We start from the raw sequence: 22,172 nt of genomic DNA, 5'->3' as shown, positions 1-22,172 counted from the left end.
ATATTTCAACGCATTGAGCTTCACAGTCCTTTTCAGGGACACCTTCCATTGGTTTTGTATTAGAAAATCCCATGCACTTTCGCATTCTGCCCTATTGGTGGCAGTATTTGAATTTTTGGTCCTATGAAGCTGAAATCATTTTACTCGAATTAGGGGCCTGGAAACGAGTTTATTGTTTGATCAGTTACGGTTCTAACAATTGAACAACATACAATAGTATTTCCAAGTCAAAGCACTTCGATTTTTTTTCAGACTCTGGTTGTGTACGTGCAAGTTATCCGTACCTCTGAAGATCCAGAACGAGACGGCGAACACAAAGGCCTGCGAAGGTAGCATTAGCGCGTTAGAAAGGGGCAGACGGGAGGTAAACTGATTACAATCATTGCTTGCACCTTTTAAGTGACAACGTGACTTTAGATTTGGATATTTTATATATTTTGTCGATATTCTCCTACTTGGCATGCTTACATTTGACAATATTTAGCTAGCAAGCTATATGCGGGCCTGCTCTGAAAATTAGATGACTACCTAGCGCATTTCAGCTGACATTCAAAACAATATTTTACAAGCAGGTAGCATTTTACAAGTCAAATTTAACTACCTATATATTGGAACTTGTTTGTTAGAAGCCTGTTAATTAATTTGAGTCCTTATGTCTTGCCTTGAACAGGCATATCTGGGCAAAGAACATCCAATGTAGCATAATCAACGACAAAACATGTTTATATTCATCACATGCTTAACGTTAGTGTTATAGTTGTCACCCAGACACACAGTACAGTTCACCACCCCTTTATTCTCTGGTGTATCAGCCCAGCTCAGGCACCTTGGCAGAATGTACCCAATGGATCCAGAGAGGCGCAGTCACCAGAGGGAGTATGAAGAACCAGAGACGTGCAGTCACCAGAGGGAGTATGGAGAACCAGAGAGATGCAGTCAGAGGAGGGAGTATGAAGAACCAGAGACATGCAGTCAGCGGAGGGAGTATGGAGAACCAGAGACATGCAGTCAGCGGAAGGAGTATGGAGAACCAGAGACATGCAGTCAGCAGAGGGAGTATGGAGAACCAGAGAGATGCAGTCAGAGGAGGGAGTATGAAGAACCAGAGACATGCAGTCAGCGGAGGGAGTATGGAGAACCAGAGACATGCAGTCAGTGGCGGGAGTATGGAGAACCAGAGAGATGCAGTCAGCGGAGGGAGTATGGAGAACCAGAGAGATGCAGTCAGAGGAGGGAGTATGAAGAACCAGAGACATGCAGTCAGCGGAGGGAGTACAGAGAACCGAGTTCAGGGCAATGGGACGATGGCCTTGAGACGAGAGGCAACGGCCAGGCTATGGCCAGAGAGCTCTACAGTGAATACTCCAGCATGAGGAGGACGAGAGAAGATTGGGAGGACTATGGTGCTTCCTCTGATATGAGCTACACAATGGACCCATCGTCCAGAGACTGGAGCGAAGGCTCATTGAGGGGTAGTGGTGTTCCCTTCTCCCCAGACACAGATGGGGAGGTTGATGGAGATCCTGTGGAGCTCAGTGTGGACCTGGAGCTCCTTCGGAACAGGATGGAGCTGGAGATCATCGAGGAACAGATTGCCCTTAAAAAAGCTGTTCTTGCCATGGAATTGGTTGGGCCTGAATCAAAGGCCATCTGTAAACAGAAGACGAAGGACAAGGACCTTGAAGTGTTAACAACAAATGTTTCCAATAACGATGTTACTCTTAAAGAGAGGGTGAATTGCATTTTGAGAAGGCGGGCATGGACCAATGAATGTCGCTCAAAGGTATGTGCTTGTTACTACATCTGTATTGATGAATCGATTGATTTCCTGATGTTTGATGCACTGTTCTGTTCCATTACATAGACTAAGGAGAGGCAGTTGAATAACCCCCAAGTGAAGATCTAGAATCAGTTACCCATAAACCTGTCCCCATGAACCATTTAGAGGTAAAAAATATTAAACTGACCTTAGATCAGTATTCAGGGACAACGTAGGCTTGATCAGCATCATATATCTTCAAAGTCTTTCTTAGTTCTTTGTGTGTCCTTTTCAGGAAATGTGTCTTACATCGCAAACTCAACAGCACAACTTCACCACATATACATAAATACAATAGGGATGTGCATCTTTCCCTTTCAAGACGATTTGACATGTATCTAGATGCATGTGCTCTGTTACGGGAACGATAAGTTTTAGTTTGAAAGGATTCGGGTTTGATTAGAGAATTAATAGATTTGGGTTTGATACACTCACATTTGTAGCATAAACACATCCATTTTCCATTCTGAAATCAAACGTGCTGCTGATTTAGCTCATAAGCTGTGTGTGAGTAAACTATATACAGTGCCTTTGGAAAGTATTCATACCCCTCAACTTTTTCCACATTTTGTTACATTAGTCTGATTTCTAAAAATTATTAAATCAAATTTCTCCTCACACAATCTACACATCAAATTTTATTTGTCACATACACATGGTTAGCAGATGTTAATGCGAGTGTAACGAAATGCTTGTGCTTCTAGTTCCGACAATGCAGTAATAGCCAAAAAGTAATCTAACTAACCATTCCAAAACTACTGTCTTATACACAAGTGTAAGGGTGTAAAGAATATGTACATAAAGATATGAATGAGTGATGGTACAGAGCAGCATAGGCAAGATACAATAGATGGTATCGAGTACAGTATATACATATGAGATGAGTATGTAAACAAAGTGGCATAGTTAAAGTGGCTAGTGACACATGTATTACATAAAGATGCAGTAGATGATATAGAGTACAGTATATACGTATACATATGAGATTAATAATGTAGGGTATGTAAACATTATATTAGGTAGCATTGTTTAAAGTGGCTAGTGATATATTTTACATCATTTCCCATCAATTCCCGTTATTAAAGTGGCTGGAGTTGAGTCAGTGTGTTGGCAGCAGCCATTCAATGTGAATGGTGGCTGTTTAACAGTCTAATGGCCTTGAGATAGAAGCTGTTTTTCAGTCTCTAGGTCCCAGCTTTGATGCACCTGTACTGACCTCGCCTTCTGGATGATAGCGGGGTGAACAGGCAGTGGCTCGGGTGGTTGTTGTCCTTGATGATCTTTATGGCCCTCCTGTAACATCGGGTGGTGTAGGTGTCCTGGAGGGCAGGTAGTTTGCCCCCGGTGATGCGTTGTGCAGACCTCACTACCCTCTGGAAAGCCTTACGGATGTGGGCGGAGCAGTTGCCGTACCAGGCGGTGATACAGCCCGCCTGGATGCTCTCGATTGTGCATCTGTAGAAGTTTGTGAGTGCTTTTGGTGACAAGCCGAATTTCTTCAGCCTCCCCATAAGGACACAGCAGAAACGGGTTTAGGCATTTTTGCTAATTCATCATGAGGGGAAAAGGAAACCGCACACTGCTCTTGATAGTATCACCGATCATTAAAAAAAAATGAAATCACATTTACATAGGTATTCACACCCTTTACTCAGTACTTTGTTGAAGCACCTTTGACTGCGACTACAGCCTCAAGTCTTCTTGGGTATGACTCTACAAGCTTGGCACACCTGTATTTGGGGAGTTTCTCCCATTTTCCTCTGCAGATCCTCTCAAGCTCTGTCAGGTTGGATGGGGAGCGTTGCTGCACAGCTATTTTCAGGTCTCTCCAGAGATGTTCAAGTCTGGGCGCTGACTGGGCCACACAAGGACATTCAAAGACTTGTTCCGAGGCCACTCTTGCGTTGTCTTGGCTGTGTGCTTAGGGTTGTTGTTCTGTTGGAAGGTGAACCTTGGTTCCAGTGTGAGGTCCTGAGCACTCTGGAGCAGGTTTTCATCAAGGCTTTCTCTGTACTTTGCGTCAGTCATCTTTCCCTCGATCCTGACCAGTCTCCCAGTCCCTGCTGCTGAAAAACATCTCCACAGCATGATGCTGCCACCGCCATGCTTCACCATAGGGATGGTGCCAGGTTTCCTCCATACGTGACTCTTGGCATTCAGGCCAAAGAGTTCAATCTTGGTTTCATCAAACCAGAAAATCTTGTTTCTTTAGGTGCCGTTTATTAAGTTCGAAGCGGGCTGTCATGTACCTTTTACTGAGGAGTGGCTTCCGTCTGGCCACCCTGCCATTTAAAGCCTGATTTAGTGGAAGTTTCTCCCATCTCCCCAGAGACTCTAGAGCTCTGTCAGAGTGAACATCGTGGTCACCTCCCTGACCAAGGCCCTTCTCCCACGATTGCTCAGTCTGGCCTCGCGGCCAACTCTAGGAAAGGTCTTGGTGGTCCAAACTTCTTCTATTTAAGAATGATGGACGGCACTGTATTCCTGGGGACCTTCAGTGCTGCAAAAATGTTTTGTTACCCTTCCCCAGATCTGTCTCGTAACTCTACAGACAATTCCTTCAACATCATGGCTTGGTTTTTGCTGTGACATGCACTGTCAACTGTGGGACCTTTATAGACAGTTGTGTGTAGAGGTCGACCGATTAATTGGAATGGCCGATTAATTAGGGCCGATTTCAAGTTTTCATAACAATCGGAAATCTGTGTTTTTGGGCGCCGATTTCAAGTTTTTTGTTTATTTTTTATTTTTTTGTTATACCTTTATTTAACTTGGCAAGTCAGTAAAGAACACATTCTTATTTTCAATGACGGCCTAGGAACAGTGGGTTAACTGCCTTGTTCAGGGGCAGAAGGACAGATTTTCACCTTGTCAGCTCAGGGATCCAATCTTGCAACCCGTACAGTTAACTAGTCCAACGCTCGAACCATTGAACTCCAAAGTAGCCTGCCTGTTACGCGAATGCAGTAGAAGCCAAGGTAAATTGCTAGCTAGCATTAAACTTATCATATAAAAAACAATCAATCGTAATCACTAATCCATTTTAGCAGGCAATATTAACCAGGTGAAATAGTGTCATTTCTCTTGCGTTCCTTGCACTTAGAGTCAGGGTATATGCAACAGTGTGGGTTGCCTGGCTCATTGCGAACTAATTTGCCAGAATTGTACGTAATTATGACAACATTGACGGTTGTGCAATGTAACAGCAATATTTAGACTTAGGGATGTCACCCATTAGATAAAATACCGAACGGTTCCGTATTTCACTGAAATAATAAACGTTTTGTTTTCGAAATGATAGTTTCCGGATTCGACCATATTTATGAACAAAGGCTCGTATTTCTGTGTGTTAATATGTTATAATTCATTCTGATTTGATAGAGCAGTCTGACTGAGCGATGGTAGGCAGCAGCTGGCCCGTAATCATTCTTTCAAACAGCACTTTCATGTGTTATGCCAGCAGCTCTTCGCAAGCACTGCGCTGTTTATGACTTTAAGCCTATCAGCCTAATGGCTGGTGTAACCAATGTGAAATGGCTAGCTCGTTAGCGGGCTGTGCGCTAATATCGTTTCAAACGTACGTCACTCGCTTTTAGATTTGGAGTAGTTATTCCCCTTGCGCTGCAAGGGCCACGGCTTTTGTGGAGTAACACTGCTTCGAGTGTGGCTGTTGTTGTGTTCCTGGTTCGAGCCCAGGTAGGGACGAGGAGAGGGACAGAAGCTATACTGTTACACTGGCAATACTATAGTGCCGATAAAAACATCCAATAGTCAAAGGTATATGAAATACAAATGGTATAGAGAGAAATTGGCCTATAAATACTATATTAACTACAACCTAAAACCTCTTACCTTGGTATATTGAAGTCTCATGTTAAAAGGAACCACCAACTTTCATATGTTCTCATGTTCTGAGCAAGGAACGTAAACGTTAGCTTTTTTACATGGCACATATTTTACATGGCACATATTTTACATGGCACATATTACTTTCTTCTCCAACACTTTGTTTTTGCATTATTTAAACCAAATTGAACATGTTTCATTATTTATTTGAGGCTAAATTGATTTTATTGATGTATTATATTAAGTTAAAATAAGTGTTTAGTATTGTTGTAATTGTCATTATTACAAATAAATAAATTGGCCGATTTTAATCGGTATCGGCTTTTTTGGTCCTCCAATAATCAGTATCGGCATTGAAAAATCATAATCGGTCGACCTCTAGTTGTGTGCCTTTCCAATCCATGTCCAATCAATTGAATTTACCACAGGTGGACTCCAATCAAGTTGTAGAAACACCTCAAGGATGATCAATGGAAACAGGTTGCACCTGAGCTCAGTTTTGAGTCTCACAGCAAAGGGTCTGAATACTTATGTAAATAATGTATTTCAGATTTTTATGGGGTATTGTGTGTGTGGATTGCTGAGAATTATATATATATATATTTTGTCAATTTTGGAATAAGGCTGTAACGTAACAAAATTTGGAGAAAGTCAAGGGGTCTGAATACTTCCCGAAGGCATTGTATGTCTATGGTGTGTGTACTATGTAGGCACCTGATCTGGCCGTAAGGGAGACTAGGCATCTACCCACCCCCCCCCCCCAGGCAGATTTGGGTGGACAATTTTTTTATGGTTCTGAAATTGGCATAACCCACTAACTAACTTTGTCATTTTTAGTTAGTGGGTTATCTCAAAATTGAATGGTTTCAAAATCAAATATTTTTTCTTTCTGTTGGTCAGAATAGTTTGTTTAATTCTCTGATACTGGTGGTACCGGTACATTCAATATTTTCCTCCATTTACTCCAGGAGGCTGCCAACCAGAAGGTCCCTCCCAAGCTTGTTCTCCATCCACCCAAACTGGTCAAAAGCTTTGTGGAACGGATGAACGAGTCCATCCTGCACAAAGACAGCAGATTGAAGGGCAGCCTTACCCTGGACGTCCATGAAGAGGAGCATCCTCTGAAACTCAAAGTGGAGGCTTTATTGGCGCAGCGACAAAATCCCACAGTGAATAAGGAGGTATGTACTATGTAACATATCTGGGATCAATTGTGTTTTGGAAGCGGACCAGCATACACGTTTAATATGTATATAGCTGTTGCAGTGGATGGTTATTTGTTGACATTTCCTCATGTTTGGTCCCTTATCCCATTGTTCAGGACAAAGCAGCCAAGGGCTTCCAGCACTTCCTCAATGTCCTCAACAAAGGGGTGGACATCGACAGGCTCTCAAAGATTGTCAACAATTTCAAGGATTTACCCTCTATGGGAGAGGAGCTGCCACAAGGTCAGCCGCCTCCACTTCATGGCCAGCCCGAGACCAACTCTAAGAGTGAGAGGAAGGTGCCCTCTCGCAAAAGGCGCTCCCGATTTGATGAGTTCCCACAAGGTTCATTCGATATACTCTGGGGTCAGCCCACACTACTCGGGGTTCAGCCCAATCCGTTTGGGGATCTGTTGGGTCAAGTGGCCCAAGCAGGTAACATTCTGCCACAGCACTGCAGTCTCTTACAAAGTGGAGGAGGAGAGATTGGGCAACATAGCCTTAGCTTAGGCTTCATCCAGGCTATGGATAGCCCAAAAAACAAAAAGCCCAAGTCTACACAGGTGGCGGAGAAGAGGAAAGGGAGGCTTAAGTCCAAGTCTCCACCTGTTGAGCAGAAGGGGAAAGGAAGGCATAAGTCCAAGTCTCCACCTGTTGAGCAGAAGGGGAAAGGGAGGCTTAAGTCCAAGTCTCCACCTGTTGAGGAGAAGAGGAAAGGGAGGCTTAAGTCCAAGTCTCCACCTGTTGAGGAGAATAGGGAAGGAAGGCTTAAGTCCATGTCTCCACAGGTGGAGGAGAAGAGGAAACTGAGGCCTGATGATGAGCAGAAGTATGGACAGATCCAGAGCCTGCTGCAGACTGTTGGGCTGGATCTTGGGGTGGAGGAGTTGGGCCGACTGAACGACAGGATCCAGGAGAGGCTGTATGGGAAGAAGAGAGACCTGGGGAAGAAGGGGGGCAAGAATGAAAGCGTGTGGGAGGTTGAGAAAGAGGAGAGCAAGAAGGACAAAGAGGAGAGCAAGAAGTACAAAGAGGAGAGTGAGAAAGATAAAGAGGAGAGTGAGAAAGATAAACAGAAGGAGAAAGAGGAGAGTGAGAAAGATAAACAGAAGGAGAAAGAGGAGAGCGAGAAAGATAAACAGAAGGAGAAAGAGGAGAGCGAGAAAGATAAACAGAAGGAGAAAGAGGAGAGCGAGAAAGATAAACAGGAGGAGAAAGAGGAGAGCGAGAAAGATAAACAGAAGGAGAAAGAGGAGAGTGAGAAAGATAAACAGAAGGAGAAAGAGGAGAGCGAGAAAGATAAACAGAAGGAGAAAGAGGAGAGCGAGAAAGATAAACAGGAGGAGAAAGAGGAGAGCGAGAAAGGGAAAGATAAAGAGGAGAGCGCATGCTCAAGTAAATGTCACAGTATTACCTTGTTATCAGATAGCTCCAACTCCAGCCCTCCTTGCCATCGGTGGACTGCAAAATACAAACGCTCAAGCACCAGAGACCAGGACCGAGAGAGAGACAGAGACAGGGGCAGATCTGAGAGAGACAGACGCTCAAGCACCAGAGACCAGGACCGAGAGAGAGACAGAGACAGATGCTCAAGCACCAGAGACCAGGACCGAGAGAGAGACAGAGACAGGGGCAGATCTGAGAGAGACAGACGCTCAAGCACCAGAGACCAGGACCGAGAGAGAGACAGAGACAGACGCTCAAGCACCAGAGACCAGGACAGAGAGAGATACAGAGACAGGGGCAGATCTGAGAGAGACAGGGGCAGATCTGAGAGAGACAGGGGCAGATCTGAGAGAGACAGGGGCAGATCTGAGAGAGACAGGGGCAGATCTGAGAGAGACAGAGACAGACGCTCAAGCACCAGAGACCAGGACAGAGAGAGAGACGGGGGCAGATCTGAGAGAGACAGACACTCTAGTACCAGAGAGCTGGATAGATATAGATGGTTGGAGACAGAAAGGAAAATACGCTCTAGTACTAGAGACGGGGACAGAGAGTGGGACAGGAGCAGATCTGAGAGAGACAGACTATCTAGTACCAGAGACAGATCAGAGAAAGATGGTGATGGAGACAGATCTGAGAGAGACGAGGACAGAGAGAGATGGTGGGAGCGAGACAAAGAGTGGGATGGGGACAAGGAAAGCTTCCGGGGGCTTTACCCATACTCCAACGATCCTACACACCCTCGTGCATCTTTGATGGCAACCGACCCAGTGCAGTACTCTCAGTACATGGCATACCACGGCAGCCCCTACGCCAGCGCCTTCCCTCCAGGGTGTAGCTTTCCCCCTGGTACCGTGTTCCCTAGTACCATGCCCCCGAGTAACGTGCTCCATGGTACAGTGCCCCCCCCTAACCCCCTTGGGTATCCACTGTACCCCAACTGCCCACCTTCTTACTATAGTGGCCCTTCAGAAAGATTTTTCCAGCCATACACACAGGCCACTGGAAACCCTCAGTTCACAAACATGGATGTACAAATGCAGGACCCAGACGCATCCCTGAGCATCCCTGAACAGACTGTGTGGCCCAGACTTGTCCATCCCAGCATAAATCAAGACTCAAAGCCTGCCGGACTAAACCGTTTGAGTATAAAAATGCAACTGAAGAGGCAACGCTATTGGAATAACTTGATTAATCGCAAAAATATGCAAGAATTGAGGCAGCTTAAAGAAACTCCTCTGGTGGCTGCCAAGGAGCCCGGTACAAAGAAAGTGCCAGAAGGAGATGCAGTCATAAAAGGGGAGAAACTGCATTTTGTGGTCCCTCCGGTGGCTACAACGTATTCTGGGGCACCTTCTAGAACAGGATTCCCAAATAGAAAAGGGAGAAAGGGGAAAACACTGGAAGAAAAAGGAGGTTTATTCAACCAAGGTTTATCCATGAGAAACAGGGCCTATATGACAAGGTGGAAACTGCGTTTGGCGGAAGCGGTTGCAAAAGGCCTTGAGGTCTCCTCTGAACCAGAGCCCAAGACGGTGCCAGAAGCGAAGGACAAATCATTGACAGAATGGCAGAGGCTGTTTGCAGACTCTGTGGCGAATGTGGCTGCAACGGACCTATCTGCCCTCTCTGAACCCGAGTCTGAGAAAAAGCCAGACTGGGAGACCGAGCAGAAAAGGACAGACGAAGAGATGAAGGTGAAATTAAAGAAAAAGGTTTGTGACATTTAGAGTTCCGAGACCACATTTACTCGAATGAATCAATGTACTGTCTTTGCTATGAAGGTACTTCACTAATTTGTGATGTCTCCTATTGGTTATGAAGAATGCATGTCTGCATCTATTCTAAACATTTTATCCCCAGAGAGTGGCAGAAACACCAAAACCTTGTTATATGTCCCTCTTGATTTTCTACTAATTAAATAGTGAGGATTTGAGATATCAATATGACCAAGCCTTTTTAAAGACAATAATTCTGTTGTTTTTTTCCGCAGCTTGGCGAGTTCAACCTGAAGATGAAGCAGAAAGCCCCATCAGAAGCCCCAACATAACCAGAAAGGGCGGCTGTTTTGGGTAAAACAGCTTGAAATTCAACATCCGTTTCATGTCAATTAATGTGTAGTCAGATCACACCTTAAAATGTAAGATGTCACTAATAATACCTAGAGAATCTTTTATTTGTGACACTCACGCTATGACATCATTCATCTCAAGTCTTCTTCTTTTCTGCTGATCTTCACAGTGCGTCATGAGCTCACCTCCCCTTCGAACCTGCTGCTGACCCATCCAGACCCCGTGGACATCCGTTGGCTAACATTCTCTTTATCTAATATACACACACTGGCCAGTTTATTAGGTACATAACGGGTCGGATCCTCCTTTTCCTCCAGAACGGCCTGAATTGTTCGGGTGCGATGGCATCACGCAGTTGCTGCAGATTGGATGGCAATACATTCATGCTGCAAACAGCCCATTCCATTTCATCCCAAACATGCTGTACTGGGTTGAGGTCTGAGGACTGCACAGGCCACCCAAGTAAACTGAACTTGCTGTCATGCTCCAGGCAATGTTTTTTCACTCCTCGATTGTCCAGTGTTGATGATCACATGCCCACTGGAGCTGCTGCTTCTTGTTTTTAGCTGTGGAACCCGGTGTGGTCGTCTGCTGCAATAGCCCATCCGTGACAAGGATCGACAAGTTGTGCATTGCATTCTGAGATGCTGTTCGGCACACCGCCATTTTTTGTCTGTTTGTGGCCCGTCTGTTAGCTTACACGATTCTTGCCATTCTCTTTTGACCTCTCATCAACGAGTTGTTTTCGCCAACAGGACTGCTGCAGAATGGAGTTTTTTTGTTTGTTTGTTGCATCATTCGCAGGGTAGCCTAGTGGTTAGAGCGTTGGACTAGTAAGTTCCAACCCCCGTGCTGGCGAGGTACAAATCTGTCGTTCTGCCCCTGAACAGGCAGTTAACCCACTGTTCCTAGGCCGTCATTGAAAATAAGAATTTGTTCTTAAACTGACTTGCCGAGTTAAATAAAGGTAAAATAAATTCTCTGTTAAGACTAGACACTATTGTGCCTGAAAAGCCCAGGAAGTTGGCCTTTTCTGAGATACAGGCGTGTCTGGCACCGACGATCATAACATGCTTAAAGTCGCTTAGTTCAGGTGTTTTGTACATTCAATGGAACAGTAACTGAATGCCTCAATCCCTGTCTCCCTGCTTTATATAGCAAGTCACGGCCACGTGACTCACTGTCTGTAAGAGTGATCCATTTTCGTAAATGGGGTGGTGTACCAAATTAACTTGGGAGTATCTGTTCTTTATTTGACTATTTTTATTTTTGACAACTTTTAATGTACTTTTTACTCAATACAATTTCCCTGACACCAAAAAGTACTCATTACATTTTGAATACCTATCAAGACAGGAATATGGTCCAATTCACACACTTATCAGAACATCCCTGGTCATCTCTACTGCCTCTGATCTAGCGGCCTGAGTATTAGTGTGTCCCTGGCTATCCGTAAATTAAGAGAACACATTGTGCCGTCTGGTTAGCTTAATATAAGGAATTTGAAATTATTTTACCTTTTGATACTTAAGTATATTTTAGCAATTACATTTACTTTTGATACTTCGGTATCTTTAAAACCAAATATTTTTTATGTAAGTAGTATTTTACTTGGGTGACTTACTTTTCTTTACTTTTGCTCAAGTATGACGATTGGGTAGTTTTTCCACCACTGATTGCATTCTACCACCTGGAATGTCATTGCATTCTACCACCTGAATATTTCTAGATTTGTACACTGAACAAAAACATAAACGCAACATGTGAAGTGCTGAAGAAAAAAAAAATCCAGGAAATGTTCCATATGCACACATTTGTTTACATCCTTGTTAGTGAGCTTTTCTCCTTTGCCAAGATAATCCATCCACCTGACAGTTGTGTCATAAAGAAGCTGATTAAACAGCATGATCATTACACAGGTGCACCTTGTGCAGGGGACAATAAACGACCACTTTAAAATGTACAGTTTTGTCACACAACACAATGTCGCAGATGTATCAAGTTTTGAGGGAGAATGCTGACTGCAGGAATGTCCACCAGAGCTCTTGCCAGATAATGTAATGTTGATTTCTCTACCATAAGCTTCCTCTGTCGTTTTAGAGAAATAGTCAGTACGTACAACCGGCCTCACAACCGCAGACCACATGGGGGGTGCTGTGGAGCATTTCTGTCTAGTGAAGCCCTTTTGTGGGAAAAAATATTTCTGATTGGCTGAGCTTGGTGGTGGGTGGGTGGCCCTGGCTGCCAAGTGGGTGGGCCTATGCCCTCCAAGGCCCAACCATGGCTACACCTCTGCCCAGTCATGTGAAATCCATAAATTAGTGCCTAATGAACTTATTTCCTTATTTGAACTCTAACTCAGTAAAAACTTAGAAATTGTTGCATGTTGCTATTATATTTTTGTTCAGTATAGTAATACCACCATAGGTTTGTCTTTTGGCCATATCCTCTGAGGATTCATATTGAAGTTTTTTTTCAGTGTACTGTATGTTCAGATTGCTTTTATGGCATGGGCAGTACCAGGAGGTTGTTTTAGATATAAAAGCTAGATAACTGTCTTAACTATTTTCAATCCCAAGCTTATAGATCCTGTCCTGTTTCATTTTGTATATATTTAACTGAATAAACTGCTTTCTTTGTAGAGTGGAGTAATGTATAATTTCTACCTAATTGTGTCAATTAAAAAATGAATCATGAATTAAGTTATGGCGAGATATAAAACACATTTGAATTTAATAGAAGATAATGTCTGGCATTCATCTTTGTAAATTCATGTACAGTATATTTGTATAGTTAGTGTATAGTTTGAACTTCAGATTTGTGTGCGTTCTGTGTTCAGGAAGAGATGCAGTCTGAAGCACATGGCATTCTCATATTTTCCAGAACTCAAGAGAAATACAAGATTGTATTGTAGTACACATTTTTTTGTAGATTTAAACAAATAAACCCAACAGTTGTTGCAAATATACAGCACTTGTTCTGTTAAACAAAACCAAGTAAAACACCAAATAAATTACACAAATAGCCAAAATATGAGTCTTTTGAAAAAACCCTAATCAAGTCGAATCTCCAGAAGTCATTTGGAGTGACGTATCATCCCATATTACTTGTTGAATAGGAGAGCTCTGTGTATGCATGCATACGTGAGTGTGTGTGTATGTCTGTAATCCTAATTTAAAGCTCATCCCTCTCCTCTCCTTCACAGAGGCAGGCTTCCCTCTGGCTGTTCATGTAGGGCCTGCAGCCCAGAGTCCAGACTGTGTTGAACAGGGTGTCTGCTACCGTCTCACAGGCTAGAAGGTAAAGAGGGACATGGGGATGAGAGATAATTACTGGCCTATTTAAACATCTTGAACAAAATATCAATAGACCTGATGAAAGTGCAATGAAGTTCAGGTATAGGGCTGTAGGTGTAATCTGTGGCTCTGTATGAAAAGTGTACAAGCTGTCAAATCTTAAATTTTTACTTAATTCCTTGCGCCCCCTCAAAATTCATTGGAGAAAGTTTGAGGGGAGGGATGTTGGTGCCTCCTGCAATGGACTTTGAGAGGGAGTTGAGGAACAGAGGAATCAAGGGCTTGATGGATTATACACTTTTCAGACTGGAACTCTCCATGTACACTGCATCAGGTTGACTGACCTTCAACCTTTGACATGAAGCCCAGGCTCTTCTTGAGGTCAGAGCAGATGCTGTGGAGACACCAGCGGAACTTGGAGTCGCAGCGGTACTTGTTGGAGCCGCAGGTGTCGTAACACATATCCAGCTGGTTGCAGCACTTAGTCATGGCAGGGATACCCAGATCAACCTTGATGGAAAAGGACAATGGTGGTGAGTGTGTGTGTGGTGTGCTATAATGGTGTTATACACTTAAGTGTACAAAACATTAGGAACACCTTCCTAATATTGAGTTGCACCAACTTTTGCCCTCAGAACAGCCTCCATTAGTCGGGGTGTGGACTCTACAAGGTGTCGAAAGCATTCCACAGGGATGCTGGCCCATGTAGACTCCAATGCTCAAGTTGGCTGGATTTCCTTTGGGTGGCGGACTATTCTTGATACACACAGGAAACGGTTGACTGTTTACAAACCCAGCAGCATTGCAGTTCTTGACACGCTCAAAACGGTGCACCTGGCACCTACTACCATACCTTGTTCAAAGGCACTCAAATATTTGGTCTTGCCCATTCATCCTCTGAATGGCACACATACACAGTCCATGTCTCACTTGTCTCAAGGCTTAAAAATCCTACTTTAACCTGTCTCCTCCCCTTCATCAACACTGATTTGAAGTGGATTTAACAAGTGAAATCAATAAGGGATCATAGTGTTCACCTGGTCAGTCTGTCATTGAAGGAGCAGGTGTTCCTAATGTTTTGTACACTCAGTGCATGCATACTCTTCAACCTGTATATTATTGGAGTTGTATGACCAATGTACAAGTCGAAAAATACTTGATTGGGGAAATGTTTCACCGAGCATTAATGTGTGGCTGTGCGTGTGTCCAATCATCTACATATGCATACACTATTGGGTACCGGAAGGCCTAGGAAGTAGGCGCTGCATCCGTTGGGCTCTGGCATCTGGTAGTCAGGGCGAGGAAGAGCAGCTTTACCTGAGGTAGAAAGAATGTTAGAGACATCAGTTCCCTTCAATTCAAGAAATGCCATGAGGAATATTTATTTCCACTTTTAATTTATTTTTAAATCCAAAGAGGAAAGTAGGAACTGGAATTTCAGCTTTACTTGATAAATTCATTGAATTGACTTGAAATGGAACTGAACCCATCCTTGTTTGCCATCCACACTTGATTGACCAACCCAGCAAAGGGAGCCCACTGGTCACAGATGTCAATTCAAAGTCTAATCCACACTGGTTCAACCTAATTTCATTGAAATGATGTGGAAACAATGTTGATTCAACCAGTGTGTGCCCAGTGGGAGGTTGGATGTCCATAAATTGTATGTCAGACAACAGACATTGTTGGAGAAGATTATCAGTTCATCAATGGTGGCAACCAAAACAGAGTCCATGGTCAACACAGGTAAAGCCCATGGGACATGTATCAAAGGTGAAGACTACAGCCTAGCTGTGAATCACTGAGTAGTTCACACTTTACCTCATGACACCTCTGCCAGCTCTCTCTCCTTGCTCATAGTCCACTGACTAAGGAGCATTATCAGATGTGAGGTGATAAAGGTTATTAGTAATGTCAAAGGAATTCCTAGTATAAGCTCTCCCTAATCAGTGATATGGTGTTCTTGCATTTAAGAGTTTAAATGGCTTCAACATGAGGATGTGTTAAAGACCTCAGAAAATCTTAATGTCCATGTTTATCTCCATTGGGTACCATCTCGCTAATCTATAATGGCTCTCTACCTGCCCGGATAATCGTTACGCAATTTGAATTTAGGATCACATGGAAGCGGTCTATACAAAACAGAACATCTCGGCTAACTAATCACTAACCTGGTCTAGGTGGACTTGTTTCGCTAACTCCTCTGACTATCGTTGGCATGCCACGCATATGATACATGTATGATAGGCTAGCCAGAGGAGACGATCATGTTCTTACCATATCGACAGCGGTACTGGCACACTCCATCGCGTCCGCCCATAAGCTCCAGCATGGAGTCAAAGTATCCATTGACGGCTTCAAAGCCTCCCCTAACGGAGTTCAGTCCCCACTCGTCCTCATCCTCTGCCTGGGAGGGGTCGACAGGGGCCTGGCTTGGGTCCACTGGTGCAGGTTCCTCAGTGTCCTGGGAGAGGGTCCCCTGGGTGGAGAGGCTCAAAACCAGAAGGAGAGCAAGCGAGGCCCAGTGCGTCATTGTGGTTCAGAGAAGCGGAGGGACAGCTAGGGACACAGCGTTGACGATCCACCGAGTTCAGCTGGAGGAATGAGAGAAGCACAAACACAGAGAGAGAGAGGGAACGAGACAACTCACTCTGTCACGTCAACCGGCACCCAGACCTGGACTTTGAGCTAGACACCGGGACAGCCTCCACTGTGGAGGAACGAAGGTCAGCTCCTATCTAGATTGTATTTCTGTTTCAAAGGTGCCCAATGTGTGCTATATGTATCCGTTTCGTTGTAATCATATTGGTCTCAGTGTTTTGACTATTATCCTAATAGTCAGACTGACGTTCTGTCACCAATTTTGACTATATCAAAAGACTGGTGATTATGGCATGAAACAGTCAACTAACTAATTGTACTTCACACTTGTTCACTATTCAGTTTTCTTACAAATTATGGTTAGAAAAAAAATCAATGCCCTGCATTACTACACTTGACTTATTAAACAAATAACATTGGCAAAGCTTGGCCCAGAGTGTCACGAGTCCGACTGAGGGCGGTTTCCCTTCCCGGTCGGGTGGCGCTCGGCGGTCGTCGTCACCGGCCTATTAGCTGCCACTGATTGTCTTTCCTCCCCCTGCTTGTATGTTTATTGGTAGCACCTGTGTGTATGATTAGTTTGTCTTTATTAGACAGCCGGCCCGCCTGGTTGTTGTGCGGGATTATTCTTTGTAACCTTCGGCTCTGTATCGGAGGAACGTGTTAGTTCCTGGTCGTGCATTTTTTTCAATCGTCATTTTGTCATTCCCTGTGTTTTGGGGCCGTGATTATTGTTAGCACCCTATGGTGCGTTTAGTGCATTAAAGAGCACAGCATTGTACTCTCTGTCTCCTGCCTTTGACTCCAGACCCACGACACCCGGATTGTTACACAGAGACCTAATTGTGTCACGTATACTACTGATTATTTATCTTTCAACACGTTCTAGTGTGCTGATAGAACATGCCCTTTAAAAAATATATTTTTATTTTTTATTAACAACAAATCAATACATAAAGCACATGAGGGAACACAAGCATATATAGATTAAACTATGGACAATCGAGCTAGGGGGTACAATATCACATTTCAATTACACAAGGACCTTAAGGGACATACATATACCGTGCCTTGCAAAAGTATTCGGCCCCCTTGAACTTTGCGACCTTTTGCCACATTTCAGGCTTCAAACATAAAGATATAAAACTATTTTTTTGTGTGAAAAATCAACAACAAGTGGGACACAATCATGAAGTGGAACGACATTTATTGGATATTTCAAACTTTTTTAACAAATCAAAAACTGAAAAATTGGGCGTGCAAAATTATTCAGCCACTTTACTTTCAGTGCAGCAAACTCTCTCCAGAAGTTCAGTGAGGATCTCTGAATGATCCAATGTTGACCTAAATGACTAATGATGATAAATACAATCCACCTGTCTGTAATCAAGTCTCCGTATAAATGCACCTGCACTGTGATAGTCTCAGAGGTCCGTTAAAAGCGCAGAGAGCATCATGAAGAACAAGGAACACACCAGGCAGGTCCGAGATACTGTTGTGAAGAAGTTTAAAGCCGGATTTGGATACAAAAATATTTCCCAAGTTTAAACATCCCAAGGAGCACTGTGCAAACAATAATATTGAAATGGAAGGAGTATCAGACCACTGCAAATCTACCAAGACCTGGCCGTCCCTCTAAACTTTCAGCTCATACAAGGAGAAGACTGATCAGAGATGCAGCCAAGAGGCCCATGATCACTCTGGATGAACTGCAGAGATCTACAGCTGAGGTGGGAGACTCTGTCCATAGGACAACAATCAGTCGTATATTGCACAAATCTGGCCTTTATGGAAGAGTGGCAAGAAGAAAGCCATTTCTTAAAGATATCCATAAAAAGTGTTGTTTAAAGTTTGCCACAAGCCACCTGGGAGACACACCAAACATGTGGAAGAAGGTGCTCTGGTCAGATGAAACCAAAATTGAACTTTTTGGCAACAATGCAAAACGTTATGTTTGGTGTAAAAGCAACACAGCTCATTTCCCTGAACACATCATACCCACTGTCAAACATGGTGGTGGCAGCATCATGGTTTGGGCCTGCTTTTCTTCAGCAGGGATAGGGAAGATGGTTAAAATTGATGGGAAGATGGATGGAGCCAAATACAGGACCATTCTGGAAGAAAACCTGATGGAGTCTGCGAAAGACCTGAGACTGGGACGGAGATTTGTCTTCCAACAAGACAATGATCCAAAACATAAAGCAAAATCTACAATGGAATGGTTCAAAAATAACCATATCCAGGTGTTAGAATGGCCAAGTCAAAGTCCAGACCTGTATCCAATCGAGAATCTGTGGAAAGAACTGAAAACTGCTGTTCACAAATGCTCTCCATCCAACCTCACTGAGCTCGAGCTGTTTTGCGAAGAGGGATGGGAAACAATTTCAGTCAGTTTTTGATTTGTTAAAAAAGTTTGAAATATCCAATAAATGTCGTTCCACTTCATGATTGTGTCCCACTTGTTGTTGATTCTTCACAAAAAAATACAGTTTTATATCTTTGTTTGAAGCCTGAAATGTGGCAAAAGGTCGCAAAGTTCAAGAGGGCCGAATACTTTCGCAAGGCACTGTACTTACAATTCGAACAGCTTTTTGGTTAGTAGAGCATTTAACCGTCTTAAAATACAGTTCAGTTTATTTTTGTAGGGTATGAAAATGTGTTTTTTGTTTGTAAATTTGAATTTGTGTATATGAAATTTGGCCAAAAGAATGAAATTAATTACATAAAATGTTTCAGCTTATTTCTATTGTATGTAAATAATCCAAATAGTACATCTCTCCACAATAGTGTAAAATCTTCATAAATGTGTTCAGTTATAAACCTTCTGATGTCTTGCCAGTTTTATTACATGCATACAATGCCAAAAAAGATGCAACACTGTTTCTGGGTGGTAATTACAAAAGGAGCAATTTGAGTTGATGTTTTCCTTAAACTTCTTCATATAGTGGTTGGCAGGATAATATTTATAAATAATTTAAGGAAACTTCCTTATTTTTGTTAACAAGTAAGTATGTGTGTGGCAACATCCAAACTTTTTTCCAACAGATATTATCAATATATCCATTACAATAAGGCATGACATATAGATACAACATCCTGCTGAAACAAGGTTTGTATCGCTCTGTTGTTGAATGGACCAAAAGAGAAACAAATCTTTCCTACTGATGAGTCAACAGAAGGTAGGCTCTGAGGGTCAGGTCTTGACACGTTCCTGAATAACATACAGCACCTGAGGAAATGGCATCTAAAACAATTGCAAAATCTTTAGGTGTTACAGGGATCTTGTAAAGTGATAAGAATTCTTTATAACTGAGTAAAAGACCCTCTGCATTTACCAGTTGGCTCACCAATAGGATATTATTTCGGGAACCAATATTCTAAAAACAAATAAGTATTTTTATAAATATATCCCGATTATTCCATATATAATATCTGTGTGGAGAAAAATTGTGTTTATAAATTAAGGACCATGACAAGAAAACCTGCCGATGAAAAGCAGAAAGTTTCACTGGAACTTTGTCAATGTTATAATTGCAAAACAACATGAAGTTAAGGCCACCAAAAGTAGAGAAGACATGATGAGGTATAAAATACCAGATAGAAGTGGGTCGTCTTAGGAATTGTTTTATCCATTTGATTTTAAAAGTATTATTTAAAGTAGTAAAGTCCAGAAAATTCAGTCCACCATTCTCATAAGTGTTCATTACAACAGTTTTCCTAATGTAATGGGTATGGTTTCTCTAAAGAAAGTTGAAAAGCATCTGGTCTATCTCCTTGCTTATTTTACTGTCAAGATAGAACGCCATATGTTAGTCTAGAGATACCTTCGGCCTTGGTTATTAGGACTCTACCTTTTAAAGATAAGTCCCTCTGTAGCCATTGATTTAGCTTCTTCTGGGTTTTTTTAATAAGAGGGTTGAAATGTAGTAAGCCTCTAGACTTCTGATCCTTTGTAATGGTTATGCCTAAATATGTAAGTTCTTCTTTTACTGGAATACCATAATATGAAGGTGTCACACAATCTTTGACAGCTATGAGTTCACATTTATTAATGTTAAGATATAGACCAGACACTTTGGAAAAGGATTGTAATCACATTGATCGATATGGGAATTTGGTTAGCGCCTTTCAAAAAAAGTGTAGTATCATCAGCCAGCTGGCTTATAATAATTTCCTTACCAGCTATGGAAATACCTTATTTAAAGAATTTGCAAGAAGTTGGGTGATTAATAAAAACAGGTACGGAGAGATAGGACAACCTTGCCTAATTCCTCTCTTTTACTCAAATCAAGGTGAGGTGCCATATTTCAATTTGATAAAGCTGTTACCATTTGCATAGAGTCTTATTAGCCTTACAGAAAAAAATCCCCAAAGCCAAGTCTCTCAAGGGAGTGGAAGACAAACTGATGCTCTACTGTGTCGAATGCTTTAAAAAAATCAAAAAAATAATATGAAGCTATCCTCAGTTATTAGGTCTAAGTAGTCAAATATGTCTAATACTAGTCTGACATTGTTAGAAATATGTCTGTTCCTCATGAAGCCAGACTGTGTTTCATCAATGATTGCATCCAGGACTTCTTTAATTATTTTTGCAAGTAGTAAGGCTTGATCTTATAGTAATTATTAAGAAGACAGATTGGATGCCAGTTATCGATGAGCAGCACTTATTTTTTAGGCTTATGTATTAGTGTTAGAGTCAATCCTGACTCATTGTAGGATGGAGAACATTGTTTTAAATACTCTCTAAAAAGACTTCAAATAGGAAGCTACTTGTTCAGAAAATAATTTGTAAAAGTCTGATGTAATTCCATCAACACCTGGTGATGTATTGTTCTTTAGATGTTTGATAGACTCTATAATCTCGTCAACTTTGATAGGTTCATCACACTGTTTAGATTCTATATCATTGATAGAGTGAACATTATTCAGTGAGTTAATAAATATATCTGTGGATTCCTGACAATACGTAGAGCTACACAATTTTCTGTAAAAATTGCTACAGTATTTAGCAATTAATTTTTGGTCATCTGTAATAACACCATCAATGTTTAACTTATGGATAGTGTTATTTTTAGAGTAAAATTTCTCAAGTCTAAAGAAATAGGATGAATTCTGTTCTCCCTCAATCCATTTTTTCCTAGATCTAATAAAGGCTCCTTCTGCTTTTAATTCATATATATTATCCAGTTTATTTTGTAACTCAATTAGTTCCATCTTCTCCTCCCCCTGCTGGGGACCTCTGAGAAAGGGAAGTTCTTAACGATCACATTTTCCTCCTCAGCTCTTCTGGTCTTAGCAAGATTACTACCATATTTTCTAAGGTATTTGGACACCTCAAATTTAAAGAGCTCCCAGTTCTTGCAATAAGATTTTTCTTCACAAGCCCTTTCCCAAAAGTGTGAGAGCAGATCTTTAACCTCAAATTTAACAATATCATTATTTAATAATGAGCTATTTAGCTTCCAGTAGGATGCTCTACCAAGGTTAGTATCATGGGTAAATATTTTGATATCAATGTAAATAGCCCTATGGTCTGTGAGGGGAGTGGTACAAATATTTGTAGTATCACACACTCACTATCAATACATTTGGATATAAGCCAAAAATCTATTCTGGATTGTCTGGAGCCTGTTTTGTTACTCCAAGTGAATGAGCTGTCGGCCGGAAACCTCTCTCTCCATATATCAGTAAGATCAAACAAAAAAGTATTAAACACAAATTTTGATTGGTTGGCCTACCTAGGTGCCATCTATCAGTTTAATTATCTAATGTTAAAGTCCCCTCCTATCAATAATAACGAATTGGGAAATTTAGATAACCAATGAAGTATATGTATCTCTATAGATTCAAGCAACATCATTCTCATGTTTGGTGTTGAACCCATAGA

At 42.1% G+C, this 22,172-nt stretch overlaps 2 protein-coding genes across 4 annotated transcripts; one reads left to right on the top strand and one right to left on the bottom strand.

Moving 5' to 3' along the window:
* The first annotated feature begins 107 nt into the window (after nt 1-107).
* LOC135523106 (WD repeat-containing protein 87-like) lies at nt 108-13,029 on the top strand. 2 transcript variants are annotated; one of them, XM_064949841.1, is made up of 6 exons: nt 108-329; nt 813-1,783; nt 6,634-6,846; nt 6,987-10,031; nt 10,310-10,388; nt 10,558-13,029. In XM_064949841.1, the coding sequence occupies exons 2-5, from the start codon at nt 836-838 to the stop codon at nt 10,364-10,366; spliced, it is 4,263 nt and encodes a 1,420-aa protein (XP_064805913.1). In that variant the 5' UTR covers nt 108-329; nt 813-835; the 3' UTR covers nt 10,367-10,388; nt 10,558-13,029. The 2 variants fall into 2 exon arrangements, with proteins under 2 accessions (XP_064805913.1, XP_064805907.1); XM_064949835.1 differs by having other exon boundaries at nt 108-364.
* Nucleotides 13,030-13,274: 245 nt separating this feature from the next.
* On the bottom strand, nt 13,275-16,817 carry LOC135523121 (group XIIB secretory phospholipase A2-like protein). Of its 2 annotated transcripts, none has more exons than XM_064949857.1 (4): nt 15,962-16,817; nt 14,925-15,001; nt 14,029-14,194; nt 13,275-13,681 (listed from the first exon to the last, which is right to left on the bottom strand). In XM_064949857.1, the coding sequence occupies exons 1-4, from the start codon at nt 16,215-16,217 to the stop codon at nt 13,563-13,565; spliced, it is 618 nt and encodes a 205-aa protein (XP_064805929.1). In that variant the 5' UTR covers nt 16,218-16,817; the 3' UTR covers nt 13,275-13,562. The 2 variants fall into 2 exon arrangements, with proteins under 2 accessions (XP_064805929.1, XP_064805922.1); XM_064949850.1 differs by having other exon boundaries at nt 14,913-15,001; nt 15,962-16,807.
* Between the last annotated feature and the right edge of the window lie 5,355 nt (nt 16,818-22,172).

This window comes from Oncorhynchus masou, chromosome 4 (genome assembly GCF_036934945.1).
Source record: "Oncorhynchus masou masou isolate Uvic2021 chromosome 4, UVic_Omas_1.1, whole genome shotgun sequence".
Lineage (NCBI taxonomy): Eukaryota > Metazoa > Chordata > Actinopteri > Salmoniformes > Salmonidae > Oncorhynchus > Oncorhynchus masou.
The sequence above is the reverse complement of the archived record's forward strand: the minus strand, read 5'-3'. Positions and strand labels throughout refer to the sequence as shown.

What these genes read in the sequence shown, in the direction of transcription:
- LOC135523106 (XM_064949841.1), top strand. Translation starts at nt 836, where the DNA reads ATGTACCCAATGGATCCAGAGAGGCGCAGTCACCAGAGGGAGTATGAA. An exon ending in CCAATGAATGTCGCTCAAAG is followed by an intron (nt 1,784 to 6,633) that starts GTATGTGCTTGT and finishes CATTTACTCCAG; the next exon opens with GAGGCTGCCAACCAGAAGGT. An exon ending in AGGTGAAATTAAAGAAAAAG is followed by an intron (nt 10,032 to 10,309) that starts GTTTGTGACATT and finishes TTTTTTCCGCAG; the next exon opens with CTTGGCGAGTTCAACCTGAA.
- LOC135523121 (XM_064949850.1), bottom strand. Translation starts at nt 16,217, where the DNA reads ATGACGCACTGGGCCTCGCTTGCTCTCCTTCTGGTTTTGAGCCTCTCC. An exon ending in GCCTTCCGGTACCCAATAGT is followed by an intron (nt 14,195 to 14,912) that starts GTATGCATATGT and finishes TTTTCCATCAAG; the next exon opens with GTTGATCTGGGTATCCCTGC. An exon ending in CTTCATGTCAAAGGTTGAAG is followed by an intron (nt 13,682 to 14,028) that starts GTCAGTCAACCT and finishes TTTACCTTCTAG; the next exon opens with CCTGTGAGACGGTAGCAGAC.